General features: G+C 44.0%; 1 protein-coding gene across 7 annotated transcripts in view; it reads left to right on the forward strand.

Annotated features, from left to right (window-relative positions):
- The window catches only part of LOC113020883 (neuronal-specific septin-3-like), an 83,033-nt gene that overhangs the window by 18,989 nt on the left and 47,962 nt on the right, over positions 1–16,082 (forward strand). For 3 of the 7 annotated variants that reach the window (XM_080300342.1, XM_080300343.1, XM_080300345.1), the window contains one exon: positions 13,359–14,075. In XM_080300342.1, coding sequence (XP_080156468.1) covers positions 13,359–14,075 — 717 coding nt within the window. The other 4 variants (XM_026165162.2, XM_080300341.1, XM_026165164.2 and 1 more) reach the window with 4 other exon arrangements.

Below are 16,082 nucleotides of genomic sequence, written 5' to 3' on the forward strand. Positions count from 1 at the left end.
CTCTCTCTCTCTTTACATATTTATATATATTTTCCCCTCGCTGCCTGAGAGGGAGAGAGAACAAGCACACCTTTCCCCACCTTTCTCCCCCTCTCTCAAGCCCCGAGCCAGGTACAGCTGCTTATTATGGGGGTTGCCATGTAAACAGAGTTGCAGTAACTAGACAGAAGCATCCAAAAAATACAGACAAATGAGCACACGCGATCAATGCAAGCAAGGCACCGACTTTACCTCTTCCAGATGGCTTGTTTGATGCAGTCTGACTCATGGGCGACTTGTCTGCATTGAGGCCGACAAAGCTTTTCTGTTGTTATACAGTGAACTCAGCAGGAAGCCAGAGCTTCCTCTGTATCTGGTACTGGAAATGTTTGAAATAACAACTGACACAAGCTGAAAGAAACACTGATCATTATTCACGCATCGAAGCTGGTACGAGGGGTTTAGGAACGGCTTTGAAAACATGCCATCTGTAGAAAAAAAGTTAACAAAGCTGCAGTCATCAATGATGTTAAGGTGCATTCTTGAATCCTCCTGATGAGTGTGGCTTTGCTTACTATTGAAATTGTTATTGGAGTTTTATCTCAGATTTGAACTTTCAGGGCATCTTTACCACTCACCAGACTACAGAGGAGCGTATCTCAGTCTGCTGTTGCCCTGGCATCGCCCCAGCAACTGCCTCGCCAAGCTGGCATCTGTTTATAGAAGCAATCGTCTTCTCCTCCCACTGGGCTCCACTCATTTTTCAGCTCCTCGAAGGACAGGACCCTCTTTAGCGTGGTGGTGGTCTGGGTTTCTTTAAGCGACAGACTCTTTGTCTTCTTGCTGCAGTGCAACATTTCATTAACAGCTCGCTATTCAAATGTATTACAGTTCAAAAATGTACAGAAGGCCCGAAGGCCCAGTTCCTAATTATTGCTGTTTTTTTAGGAGTTTTTTTTTTTTTTTTTTTACAACAAATACGCAGCTCTGCCAAGACTAACTTGATGATTTAATTATTCTGTGGAAAATAATGCACATGTTTATGACTGATTAATGAAAAACATCATCTTTGCTCATAAAACAATGCCACGTTTACTAGAAAGAAGAGGCGCTGTGGCTGAATTGACACCACAGGAGGCCCCAAAGCTTGCACCGATATCTGGAAACAACATGTCCTTGTAAAAACTTCCAGTCACACACACACACACCCACACACACTCACGCATACACACATTTGGGCTACCACATACCATATCCAAGGCATATGTTGTGCAAAAAAGCAGATAAAAATGATTCTCAGTGCTCTGCATGTGCTGAGCGCGAGTGCACGATTGCTATGATGTGAATGAAGTTCTCTAAAGGGCGAAAAGCATTCCCCTCTTCACCCAGTGTGACAGTTGTTACAGCAGATTGGATTAGAGCTGTCTGGGCTTGCTGGGGCTTGCAAGGATATGTGGTGGAAGGAAGTGTGCATTGCTGTGTGTGTGTGTGTGTGTGTGTCTTTCTAGCTTTGTGTGAACATTTGTTTTTCTTCACTTTTTGCTTAAAACCATTGTGATAACCACTTGATTTCAGGGTTTTGTGTAGAATCGGGGTGTAGCTCACAGTGAGGTTTGGGTATGGGGTTGTTAAAAGTCAAGGTGAGGGGTAAGTGTCCTCACACTTATACAAAGCTGCTACGGCGACAGGCCTGGGCGCTGTGCTGAGTGTGCATGCATGTTCGTGGTTTTGCATGCATCAGCTGTGCGCGTATTAGTCATCTGTGTGTGCGTGCATGTGTGTGTGTGCACAGAAAGGCTCAGTGTGTATTTTTATGCCAGGTTGAGTAGAAATCCACTACACACATGCTGGGCAGGATTAGCTGTGTGGGTGGAGGGTGTGTCCCGAGCAGGATTCTCCTCGTGTCTCCATCTTTATTTGTTCCCAGATTATGTTACCGGGTGCTATAGTGACTGGTATAGTGACACGTTTTATTTATAAGTACAACGCTGACCTCTGCTGGAGGAAGTGATACACAATTGAGACATTGTAGGGTTCATATCTCCAGGAAAACACACTTCAAGTAAACATATTTAGGTGTATTTATAGGCTAAGTGTGTGGGGCGGTAGTAAGACGAGAACAACCCCTATGAAACTTGTGAGTAAGGCAGTGATTCTGATTCTGTTCATCTGGGCAAAAACCAAAAATTAAAAATTGAAGCTTTTGAAAACATGTCCCACAATTTTCAAGTTCTCTGTATTAACCAAAATTATTCGCTGACATTTTTCCGGTTACATAATTGTTTTCATGGTTCACTGGGGGAGGGGGGGGGACGTGGAGATTAACCACAGACTGCAGGTTTTGGTACAGTAAAGCGCCGTATTTATTTTCACAATCAGCGTGTTTAGTGTGTGTTTGGCCACTCGTGCACATCTGTGTTTATGGCGAGGTAAACACGCTTAAATCAACAGAAAATGCAAACTTTGATTCTAGTGTAAGCAACCAATTGGCTTTCCAGATAAATCACACGCCGGGCAGAAACTGCTGGGGGGGTTGAGGGGGCCTCTTAACGTCTCCTGCCCCTTTACGCTCTGAAAAGATTTACTGCCGTTTAGATCCTAATCATTTTTGCTTCAGCTGTTGTCTCTAAGGGCTGCCTCTTTACTTTACAAGCACAACATCCGTGCAGATTGAAAAGAGTTATGAGCCTTATGAGAAAAGATCCTCTCAGCACACACACACACACACACACATAACTATAATACTTTTGGTGTTTATTGTCTTCACTAATGAATGGTTGCGAGGCCAGCAGCAGTGTTTTCTCACCGCAGGCCTGTGGCTGAGCAGTTGCCTGAGGGTGTGATAGCATTGTGGAGTAACTCTAGTTTACACAAAAGGTAACTGCGTTCGCAGCGAGCTGTCAGTTTAGGCGGCAGCGCTTTACTAGAAAAACATTTCCAAGACACTCTAGTAAACTAACTGCGACTGTGCGCAGTCATTCTTAACATGCATTCATCCACATGCCCCTAAATGCCACATCCGCTCGCTTCTTCTCCCCCTGGTCCCGTGCATGCACAGAGCAACACACACGATCACATTGACCAGCGCCCCTGCCCACCCGTCCCACAGAGAGCCTCATTCACATGGTCATTAAGTCATTAGGGTACTTATTTATTGATGTCTGCCTCCAGAGTGACTGAGCATGTCAGACGACCTACAAACTGCCTGCGTGGGCCCGTCCTGACCATATTAGTCCATTGTGTGGTTGTGTCTTCGCTCTTGGGTCGTTCATGTGTCGTCTGCAAGCTTTCGCTCCAGGACTGGACGTAGAGCTCATCTTTCCTATACACTGAGCGAGCTACGTGTTTGCAGGATGCTGCTCTAATGGCTTCCAACCCTTTCAGAGCCTCCAAAGGCCCTTCAGTGTGCTGCCCGGAGCGTGTGAGTCATGTGATCGGGCCTGTAGGAAGTGCGTTTTGAACGTTGGTGTGTGAATAATTCGACTTGCCCGGTCGAAAATGAGAGGGTTCGCAGAGAAGAGGCAAGCCAGAGAGAGGAGGGCTGCAGAAGGGGAGGGAGATAGGGAAGGAAGAGGAGGAGGAGGGGGGAGGGAGGGAAGGCAGTGAGCTGCAGAGAGAGAGAGAGGGAGGGAGAGAGCGGGAGGGTGGGGGGTTGTCATTGGTTGCTCATTCCAAACTCTGGAAGTTGAGAAGGAGGAGAAGAGAAAAATAAGTTGCTGCTTTAAGAAAGAGAGGAGAGATAGGACAGGCAGAGCGTTTTGGATCTGTGACCTGCCTGGTGTGTGTGTGTGTGTGTGTGTGTGCATATATATGTGTGTGTTTTTCTTTTCTTTTTTTTTCTCCTTCCCCACCTCTCCCTTACTCGGGCTCCTAATTTGGGATTTGTTTAAAAGCGGGACTGCGCCGTAGGAAGACTTTTCCTTGCTAGGGAAAGGGAACCCTGCTCCCTCTCTCTCTCTCTCTCTCTCTCGCATTTATTACACACACGCACAAACACACTTGACGCCCAAAATGTCTGATTCCACTGTCAACGCTCACTTGGAAGGGATCATATCAGACTTTGAAGGTCAGTTTGTTTCTCTCATGTGCTCTGCTGATTCTTCTTCTTCTTCTCCTTGTCACTGTGGAGTGAGGCTCCCTGTAACCCTGCCATGAGGACACTATAGATTATTTCCACATGTTTGATTGGAGCCCAGCGCATCTGGAAAAATGGAGGGTGTTGTGAGGGCTTTGTTGACGTCTGCGGTGAGCTGTGGTGTTTTTTTAGGGGAGGGGGGAGTGAAATTTGTGAAAGTGTTGCTGCTTTTTAAACTGCTCTTAAACTTTTGTCGCGAGACGTGTTGAGCGAGTGTGTTTTATTCTGAAGTGTGAGAGAGAAATTTGTGCTTTTAAAGTAACTGATTTTTTTTCTCTTGCTTCACTTTACAACAAACCCGTGTGACAGAAAAGGCAAAAAATGAAACTATATTTTAAGCGCTCAGGAAGCACGAATTGACCGTACGGCTGCGAGGTGAACACCTGGACCACCTCCCCCCTCTTCCTTTTCATCTCTCTGCCCCTGGCACACAGATTCCCCCTGTCATCTCTCCCCTCCCACTCGTCCTCTGGCTGTGCTTCCCCTTTCCCTCTCTCAGCAGCTTGTCCATTCACAGCTCCCTCTCCTCTTCCCCTTTTCGCCTAACCGGTGGTGGTTACAAGAGGGATGGGTGAGGCAGGCCGACATCTCTCCCCCACGAAACCGTTTGCCTGTCTCACTAGATGCCTCCTGTCTCACAGCCATCAGGAACGCATCCACACTTGTCCAGAGCTGCGTCTCTGTCAACACGAGTTTGCTCGTGGTATGTCCTGGGAATCTCTCTGCCGCGCTCTCTTCCTATCTTTAGGTCTTTAAACCACCGGCTTACACAGTGCAACCGAGCGGAAAGATAAGTGGCGTTCAGAAAACAAGAGGTGTGCTCCAACCATGTAGCTCGAAGTCATGCTTTCAGACGGTCCTCGCTCATGTGTAACACCAGTATAATGGCCTACTGTTGGGGTTGTCAGTGGTGCATGTGTGTGTGTTGTCCGTGGTTGGGCTAACTGTGTGGTAATACCTTTGTGTCACCACCATGCCCCGTGATGTATTGCTCTGTGTGGCTCATTGAGCACAGCATGGCACCGATGCAGCACGGGAGTCCTGTGGGAGCCGATATGTATCAGGGTTGGAAAAAAAATAACTACAAGTTCTCCTCTTACTGTAAGTGATAAGATTTCATTATAATGAGCTCATTTGTTGGTACATTTTTTAACATTGTACTTCACTTGAGAACAGCTTTTGGGCAGTCTGCAATCAAAGGGGTTTTGATTTGAAATTTGCTGTAAGAGGAACTTTTAAAATCATAAGCAAGGAAACTTTAGACACAGGCATCTCCCCCTTAAAGGTTAGATGATGCTTTTGTCACAAACTCTCCTTAAAGCCAGACTCTGTGACTTTAGAGAGAAAAAGTAACACACTTCTCTGACTGAAAAGATGAATTTTAAAAGCAACACAACACACCCTTTATTCCCTGAGGGGAGTTTAGCTGCCTCAACTTTACTTGGACCAGTGAGATCGAGTCAGCTAGTTTTATTTTAGCATAGTATATTACACCCCGCTTGTATCTTGTAGCCACAGTTTTAGCCTCCCCTGTCTCAGGTTTTACATCATTTTATGATACAAAGACCAGCAGTGGTAGTTTATTACTGTGTAATAAGAGTCTGTTGCCTTTTCTGTAATCTAAAGTGGCACGTGGTGAATGGTGTGCTGCAAGAACTTTTCACTGTAAGCCTCCAAAACAGGCCTGCATCCAAGCTTTTGGTCTTTTCCGGTTAAAAGACACAAGGCTGGGAATGTTTAGGATTTAGGTCAGTTGGGGGTGATTTTAACCACCACAGATCACACCTACAAAGATTGGAAGAAGTTTGGAAAGCTTGCATTTTTCATAGTGATTTCACATCTCTGATTGGGTTTGGACCCATCTTTCCTGGGTTCAGACCTTAAATGCATCCATTGCACTGACTGGTACTGTGACATGAATCAGGAATTTCTCGGTTAAAAGACAGTCAGCCAGTTTAACAGCCAAGTAGTGAGCCAATCGACATGACTAACGCTGTTGTTGAGCTGTTCAAAAGTGTTGCAAGAGGTTTGGGGGAAATCAAACATGCTTTTCTACAGAAAACAGAGTTGAGACGACGTCAAGACTGAACATGGGAACAAAGTGTAATGAGCGCTGTAATAATAGGTTAACTTTACTTTATCTTATGTCAAATATGCTAATTATTAATATGCTGACAAACCCCAGTGCTCTGAGATACCATCTTCGGATTATGTTCTTTGCTTGGATGGGATGGAAAAAGAGTTTGCGCTGTGTAATCCGGACAGTAACAAGAACGTTATATGTATCAGTGTGTGTATCTGCCATGTCACTGGTGCTGGACAGTGAGTGTGATTCAGCCTGCCACGCCCTCGGCTGATGACACCATTGAGAGGCTGAAACAGACAGAGGAGAGGATTTACTCGCCCCTGAGGCTGGTGACCTCAGCTGTGACCTCAGCCTCCCTAACTGACATAGATCATTGACCGGGCCACTGGGCTCCTCTTCTGCGAGCAGATGGAGCACATGCACACAAACAGACACACATTCAATTCAGGGTCATCGCAAGAGATCTGTGCTGTCTTTTCTCTTGGGAAAAGTTGGCTATTTTTCTGTCTCATAGCCGTGATTTAGCGATTTCTGTCTACTACTCTTGTCTCTCTGCATCTCCAAACTGCATGTTAAGGGCATTTGCTTGTCCAATGAGAGGAAATTCCACAGGAGTACATTTCTGCGGTGGGTGAAAATGTCGGGGTAGGCCGGAGAGGAGGAGTGGATCAGAGCACAGCCGGGTTTCTTTTTTTTGTGCATGGGGCCCAGCCTGCATGGCACTTTTTTTTTGTTTTGACAGTCGGTGATAAGACAAAGGAAAATCTTATCTCGAGCTAAGAAAGCAGGCTTTTATAAACAACTGAAAGAAAAGCCTATAGATATATAGTATGCCTGGTATGTAATACAAAAAAAAGGTTAACATTTACAGAATTCGTGGGCTTCGTAGTCTCTGTTTCATCGTGTGTGCGGCAGTTTTAACAATCTGTTTCTAAATGAGGCGGCCCACCTTGTTCTGTGGGATAATTCTCGTTAATGGTGACAGAAAGAAATCCGACGAGGAATCATAGCAGGAACTTAAATGCCTGTCAAAATGAAAACAGTCATTATACAGTAAGCCAACTGCCAATTACATGTGGCTTTGGATTTTTTCAGGAACCGTGTTAGTTGGTGCTCTGTAGCCAGTAAAGCGTTGAAACTGTGCTACAAAGAAACAGATACTGTATGCTGGGCTAGTACGATATTGATTGCAAGCATTAAAGCTCAGTAGACACACTAAACAGAGAGTGTGTGAGAGGAAGGAAGTAACTTTCTGACAAAAGGCTGATGAGCCACCCTCAGGAGTCCCCATCCTTATCAGCACTATCAGGCTGCTCTGTATTCACCAGCTCCAACAGGTTTCCTGCTAATGACGCCAACTGCAGGGGTGCTGCTGGAAGCCACAGAGGGTCACTCTGCAGAGTGAACACAGCAGGTCTTTGTTAAGTTTTAAAACTAATCCTAGTTTTTTGTCCCTCCCAGTTGGACATGACGAGTAAAAAAGCTGCACCTATTCCAACCCCGGGCAAGATCCGAGAGTTATGAACACACTCCATGCTACAGCTAAAAACAGCTAGTCTTCGATGAAAGATTTTCTTTGACTAAAATGTTTTTTTTTCCTGTAAGGGAATGAATAATGTCTTTGACTGAGATTCGTTAAGGACCAAATGATCCTATGCCAGCTCTTTCAAAGAAACATTTTGACCTGCAGGCCACCCTGTCTTTAAGAGAGGAGTGCAAAACTCAAGTGCTCGAAAACAGTGCTGTAAATAAAAAATGGGCATGGACAGCAGAATTCACTGTAACTCGTTTGTGTAGGCGTTTGGCTTTGCAGAGTGAAGGGTTATTTATATGCAACCTACAGACATGTGCTTACATACAGCTGTTAATAAAACAAAAGAAAAACAACAGCATGCAATGCTGATTGGTTAAAAAATGTGCAGAAGGATGCTATATGTCCCTCAATGTTATCTGCATCTTAGACATTGGGGGCAGGTGGATGAGCATTACTGTTCAGCAGCTGGCTTGTGTCCAGCTGATTCATCCTTCCTACCACTCCCTGCGAGGGGATGGAGGTACTTGTTGGTTCTGGGGCAACAACCATAGGTTTTTCCATACTCTTGGTTTACGTATCTATGTATTTTATGCAGTTTTTCTTACCAGGGTGGTTGGGGATTCATGATTATTTGTCCTGTTATTACATGCATTACTTGGCTGAAAGATGAGCAAAAACACAAGCAAGACTATCCTACACTGTCTTTTCTTATATATATGCTGCCTCTGGTGACAGTAAAAACTACAAGATGTACATAAATGATGGTCTGTAAAACTGTGTAGGACCGATGCACGGCCATGCTGCCCCTTAATGTCACCCAGCGTTTGGCATTTTGAAGCATTTACTTTAACACTTTTGTAGTTTCCATCTTGTTCTTTTGGAGCCAACAGTGACCAAATTTGGATGAGATGGGGGACTGTGAAATTTGGCAACTGTGGCTCAGATGATAGAGCAGGCTGTCTACCAATTGAAAGGTCGTTCCCAAACTCCTTCAGTTCACATTACCAAAGTTGAATGTGTGTTTTATTGGGTGAATGAGACTTGCGGTACAAATCAAGGCTTTGATGATCACCTGCATAGAAAGACTATAAAATCCTGGTTCATATACCATTTACGTTGTGCCACTTGAAGAATTGGTTAACAAGCTGGGTGTGTGTCTGTACGGGGATATCACATCGATACATACATGCCCAAGTGGCGTAGTGGTTATCATGTTTGCCTGTTACGCCAAAGATCCCTGGTGAAAGACTGAGAGGAGATAGAAACCCAGCCTCGGGGAGGTGGAAGTTAGTGTACTCTTAGTGCCGGTCTCAGGGCCTCCCATGGTGGGAAGGTTGCATCAGGCCGGACATCCGGCGCAAAATCTGTGCCAAATCAAACATGAAGGTTTATCTGCTGTGGCTTCCACTTGGGAAATAAGAGAGCAGTATCTAGTGCGAAGTAACAGGCTGCTAAAATATCTCTAAAGTTGAATCTAATGTTGTAAATTCTGCTTTAAAGTTGTAAAACTATAGACCTCAGACCTGGCTGCAGCATTCGTATCCACTCATTGTCAGCGTAACAGCACTCCGGTTTGACATTACTGAGCAGCTCCATTAACACAATGGGATGTGCCTGACTAGTTGAATATGTTTAAAGTTAGTTAAATATCTCACATGCTACATTTGCATGGAGCCAAGTATTGCTATTGTAGTTGGTTTAAACACCTCAGTAGGACTAGAAAGGTCCAAGCCAAGTAAAATTTCAGGGGAATAAGTGTAACTGATCACATGAAAATTGTAACAGGTAAACAGTTTAACCTGATTTGTCTTTCTTTGGCTGTGTTCTTTCTGCATATGGCAACCTCTGCAAGCTGAAAATTTGGTCTTTGATAACACTGCTTAAGTAGAATAAATACCTGCAACTTCTTCTTGGAACAGGTGATAGATTTCCACCTTCAGGGAGATGATCGTGAAGAAGATAAGATAAGGAAGGTGACCTTATCTTGTGGTGGAAGATGACTGCAGGCCATACTCATCACTTTTTTACGTGCTTTTCTACTTGAATGCGTTGGCACATGAGCGTGTTCAGCTCAAATCCCAATAAGCTGACCCAATCAGAACAATGTCAGGGAGAATGAAAAATATATATAACTGGATTCTTTTTGATGACCTCAGCTGTGTTTCCTGTGACTTCACAAAAAAAGTCTTCAGTTGAAATAAAGTAAATATTGTTTTTGCATTAGCAGGATCTTAATTCAGCAGGAAACAAGGACAGGGACTGCGGGAAGCTGCTGAGAATTGCTAGCAGACCAAACCACCAACTCTTCTGCAGCAACTGTATGATAAAGTAGACAGTACATGCACAGATACAAGGATTATAACTTACCCTCAAGCATGCTGGTACTTTGTCATGTGACTGTCTGTTTGGAGGTATGCTGGTGCTCTAATTAGGTTTTGTCAGCTTGCTCACTGTCAACCTCCAGATGACCAAACTACCTCTCGCTGACCTGTCCAGCTCATCCGCTGTCACGCTCAGAGATGCGTATCGAATGTGGTCCTCATTCGGTACATGCTATGCTAGAGGAGAAGCGTCATGTGATTTTTCTGGCAGCTTAACTATGTTTCAGTGCACTACATGGATCCAGCCCATGTCTGACCGAGTGTCGGGTGGAAAACATCACGCTTGGCTCAGTGTCTTCCTTATTTGGCAGTTAAGGTTGTGAGAAGGGTTTCCAAGATTAATAGGACTCAGAAACCTGCTTCAAATTCAGCTCAAATGAGAGGTAAAAAGAAGGGGTTGCATTTTGTTCCCCGTTGGGGCTTATCAGTCAATATCTTTGCTTCATTGGAAGGTATGTGATCAATGCTATCGCCTCAGAGCAGCAGCAGCTTGAAGCCATCACGCATAGGAATACAGCTAAAAACGTCACACGCGCTCAACGCCGTTCATGTGTAAACATGCAGGCACATAAGGAGTCACTGAGACATGCAGAAGTAATGGTGCCATCGTCTTCACACCAAAAAAAGGGATTAATCCCCACTGACCGTCAAAACAACAAAAAAAACCCCAGTTGTGTTTGCTTTACTTTAAACACACACGCACGCGCACATGCATGCACATCCAGTGAGAGATAACGCAGAGTAACTCAGCTGACAAGGCCACTGTCTCCACAGTGTCTGTGAGGACGTCACTGCGTTGGCTTTGTGTCACCACAGAGCGCACTTTCAGCGCCATTTCAGGCAAACGGGTCATTACTGTTTATCAAACCAGCAGCCAGATGCAGTTTTAAGTCATCTTTGGCGTCTATTTTGTGCTTACTTTTACTCCTCGGCCTCTATAAACAGAGCGAGTCATGTCCACTAAATTAGCCGCTTCGTTAATGGTTCCCCTCCTTTCCATTTCTGACAAGAAATTCCCACCGCATTCGATTAATTTTAGTATAACTTCAGTGTGACTAGTGTGCCATCTGTGTGCTTGTACTTAAAGAAGAACATCAGGCATTGCTACCCTTGCTTCTGAGAACATTTCAAAGGCCAGTTTTCTCATTATTTCTACACAAAGAGCTTGTTGTCAGACACAGATGAAATGATCGCAGCGATGTATATTTCATGCTTTAGCAACTCAAAAGGTCATTACCGTTGCAGACGACCAGCTAACCCAGCACCTCGTGGTGGGCAGTGTTATTTGTTAGTTTCTTCTCGGTACACGCTGTGATATCAGACACAGAAACCTGCTGAAACATATCGAGGATGTGGAAACACTGAGTTGGGGGAAAGAGAGGATTCTCCCATGCTGGTACTTGGCTCGTCAGCTTTGAAACACGCCAGATGCCTGATCGGGCTCGGGTGTTTATCTGGGACAGGGGCTGTGTTGGTCCAGATTTTAGTGGCTGCTCTTGTCTCTGGGCCGAGCTGAGGTGAGCCAGGTGTCACCATCGACATCTGACATGCAGCTCACTGCAGTGAGGAAAAAAATGCAATTTATCAACCAGTAACAACACAGCTGCTGGTGAAATACTGACTCATTCAAAAGATATGGAAGGGGCTTACTAGTTTGTCAATATACACATTTGGATTTTTCAGAGCAACTTTTGCTCTGTAGCCTTCCTCATCTTTGTTTTCAGGAGCCAGAATTGACTATATTTAGAAAAGAGACTGATGTGCTAAGTCATTGCATAGCTACCAAACTGCCTGTATAGTCACATATTTTATTTGTACAACATTTTTATTTACTTATTTTTATTTTATTCGTATGATTTTCTAATATATGTCTTATTGACTTTTTCTTTCTGACCCTTTTGTTGCTGTAACGTGTCTATACCATTAAAATGCTAAAATTCCACTCACCAAAGCAGGATCCAAGTTTCTTTGGCATCTTTTCTTGAACTAACAAAACTTCAAAACATATTACTTGCTAAATTCAAAGTAGTCCAAAGGTTCCGAGGCTTAGTTTGGTGTAGAATAAATGGTAATATAACATAAAGTAGATATAAGAAAATATTTCTATATTTCATTGTTAGTTTATTAGTGAGAGTTTTGTTTTAAATAGATCCTTTAATAAAATCTATGGAAGCTTATTTTGACTACTGGGGAAAAATACAAGTAAATCAAAATTTCAGGTTATTATATCAGTATTTCGACTTACTAATTCAAACTTCTAAGAAAATCATTGTAAATTGGGAAAAGTTTTATTATGTAAAATAAAAAAATAAATGCAAATTCCAATATGAATTTTGAGATAATAGCAAAAGGAAATTTTCCCTATGGCAAAAATAAAATAAAAAATAAATAAATTACAAAATCTTGATACTTCCGGTAGAACATACGTCAACGCTTCAGAATTAAGTGTCACGTGATCAATCTGGGCTCTGACGACGTCATCCTGATACGCTGTTCTGGCTACAGGTGCGCGAGGCTCGCAAGAGATGTGTAGGTAGCCGGTTAAACTGAACTCTTTCCTTTCAGTGGCTGGGTGTGAGTGGAAAGCTCGGCAATCCTATTAAAACGTGCTTGGTGGGGAAAAAGAAGTATCTTTATCGAGTGAATTAAACGCCATGTTATCGCGCTATATGAAGCGTGTCAAGTCGAGTAAGATGAGTTTCTTCTGGATTTTCTTTATTTCATTTCAGTGGTTTGTTAGCTAACCAACTCGTTAGCTGATATCCTTAACATTGCGCGCTGCATTTCGTTTAATAACTTATATGTTTCCGATAAAATTGATTATTTTCTCTATAGGTTATTGTTCAGCATGTGTTTTTGCTATTATTGTTTAAACCTTTGTTAAAGTGGTAAACCTGAGGACTTCCAGGCCTCTAGAGCCTCTGGTTTTTCTGCAGTTTCCCCAGAACATTTCAGCTTCAAAGAAAAATGTAATGAGTATTTGAAATAAAATTTATGGTCTAAAACTAGGCCATTAAGTACCAGAAATGGATGTAGGCTCTATAGAGTCCTGCTACAGGGTTGGAGAGGAAGTGATGAGCATTATTGTGTCCTCTGGCTCTCATGTTTTCTTCTTTATTTGTGCTTTTACTTTCTTTTTGCTCCATATGATAACACTGTAATGGTGCAACAGTGATTTAAGTCCATATCTGTCAGCTCAGGCTGTTGTTTCTTATGTAACCATGTTTGTTGTTTGTCTTTCAGCGCTGAAACGCTCGTTTGAGGTGGAGGAAGCGGATACATCCACACACCCATCGCCCCTGACTCGCCGGACCACCAACCCCCTCCGCTCATCCACCTCCTCCACATCCAGCCAGCGGAGCTACGACTTGAGCTCCCGCAACTCTGATTACTCCTCCACCAGATCTTCACCCTCTGAGTCCTCCAGTCTACGCTCCCCGAAGACCGGCATGAGGCGCATTGAGTTGTCAGGGGGTCGTAATGCTGATACAGCCTCTTCCCGCCGTGCCGAGATGTCCATTGAAGTCTCCTCCAAGCAGATAGATAGCTCGCCCAGTGCCGGCATCACCCGCTTTGGGCTCAAACGGCCGGAGGTCAGCCTGAGCAACAGGAGCACCTCCCTGGAGAGCTCCTCCAATTCCTTCTCAAGCACCAGTAGCAGGCGAGGGGAGCTGAACATGACGAGGACCCACGAGCCACCCGCCCCTCCCCGGAGGATCGACTCCCAGATGGCCTCAACCCCGGTGTCTAGGATCCCCGAGCCTCCCCAGAGAAGGGCGGAACCCCCGTCGCCCAACCTTAGCCCAGTTGATGTGGCCTTCAAGAGGCCAGAGGTTCCTGTGGAGAACAACGGCCACCAGCCGCCTGCACCCGTCACCCCCCTGCCTTCACCTGCAGAGCACCGGGTGGAGAGGGTGCAGTCGCCTGTCACAGAGGCGTCCGCAAGCCGACCAGCAGACAGTGAGTACCTGCTCAGTTGGGCTTGTTTTCCAAACTAACCCCTGTGTATGATTTATAGAAGTAAACTCCTCAGTGAGATCAAACAGTTTGTTTCTGATTTCTTTGTTTGTTTGAAAGCGCCACCATATCTGATTTTCACTTGTTTCTTCCGCTTGACTGTTTCTTCTTAATTTTATCTTGCAACACACTCATAGTCATGTTAAGAGGAGGCATACAGCTCACAGTCCTTGTGAGCTTGTCATTATAGACTATCTAAATGTAGGTCAGCGAGGGTGATGATGAGAATCCCAGAGCTTCTCCCAGGACAGCGGTTACAAGAAAAGACTCAGGCAAGCGGTTGAATATGTTGGCTCTCCCTGAACTTAAGTTAAAAACTTATAGCACTCACAGTCTGGTTGAAGCCTTTGTAAGTTCAGACAAGCAGGCAGTTGTAGTTAATTTGGTCTGTTATTTTTATAAGATGCATGTGACGCGGGAGGAAGTCTGGTAGCCGCTGTTTTTTGACCTTTGCGTGCGGTTTGTGATTTCTTCTCCTTTTTTTTTTCTTCTGTGTATTCTCTGGATTTTTGTGACATAAACTCAGTAGGATATTTGCGCAAGTGAATTTATCCCTGTCTAGACCACTCAGAGGCTTTACTTTTCACCCACAGCTGACTAACCTCTCAGATGTGGTACAGGGATGATGCCAAGCCCAAACTCGAGCGTCAGATGTTTTTCTAGTAACTTGTGCCTTTAAGTATTGGTTTTACTGAGGGAGAAACAGTCACTTTTTGGACTAACCACTCAACCTGACCAGTTCAAGTGTTTGATGTTGATCATAACATGATTTGATGGAGGACTTTTTAATTTGCTTGACCATTTTTTGAGCAATCGATCAGGGGAAAGTGATGACAGAGGTTGGTTAGGCAGCTCATCCAGCATGTTGGTTCATACCCAAAGATGACACATTACTGCCTTTGAACTTTTTCTTATGTTCTTTTTCTTTCATCACATTATCAGGGAGAATTTAGCGCTACAGTAACACTTTCCCAAAAACTGAATGTGGATTTCCATGAGGCACTTTCTGGATATGCCTCATCATTAATGGATTAATTAAACCTAATGTTTAAGGTTAACCTATGACCTTTTCTTTACTGCCACTCTCAAGTCGAACTGCTCCCCCCCCCCCCCCCGATATGTTTGTTTAACCCTGTGCTTTAATAATAAATGTCAGCCTTTGGAAGTGTCTGTTTTCAGTTTTTGAACTGTCATTGTATGCTTTGTTTTTTTGTTTTTTTTGTTTTGTTTTTGTAATATTCTTCTTGGCTCTTGGTTTAAATGGAAGAAAGCATGTGTATTTGTGCAGGACGTTTTTTGTTTTTCAGTTTATCGCTTATTTTGGTTGTTTGCTTTCCTATCTTGTCTAACTAAAACAGCGCATCGCTATACTGGTATGTGTGTGTGCGCGCCTTTGCTATCTGGAGAAAGCTGTGCTCATAGGTTGCTGTCACTGCTTAAGTAGCATGCAGGCGTAGGCGGCTGGGAGGTGGTACATTCCAAATCTGGAGGTCATAAAACATTTTACATAAAAATAGAAAGCCTCCAATTTCCACTTTTTTACATGGTGTCTCGCCTGTTTTTGACTCTGTCCACTGTTTTTCCCTTGCAGGCAGCTAGAGATTTATTTTGGTTGTCCTTCTACCTAAAGATATAAAAGACCTTTAAAACTTTTGTTTCTTAGATACCAGCATTGTTGTATCATTCAGCACATGTGCATTCTAATTATGTAAAATAAGCAAGGAAACGGGAGAGGATTAGATCTCAGCTTCTGCCACATTTGGCTCAGATTACACACTTCCTGCTCAGCCATGCATGTGGTGGGAGGCCCTGCAAGAAGCTTGGGAAGCTTCCAGCAGTGAGCAGATAGGAGGCGGAGAAAGAGTCTAGAGTTTGTGGACAAGAAGGAAAGAGAGAGCCAAATGCATGGAGATGTGAAGCGTGGATAGAGACGATGTGCTTCCTGTAGTT

The sequence above is a fragment of the Astatotilapia calliptera genome, chromosome 4, assembly GCF_964374335.1.
Source record: "Astatotilapia calliptera chromosome 4, fAstCal68.1, whole genome shotgun sequence".
NCBI classification, from domain to species: domain Eukaryota; kingdom Metazoa; phylum Chordata; class Actinopteri; order Cichliformes; family Cichlidae; genus Astatotilapia; species Astatotilapia calliptera.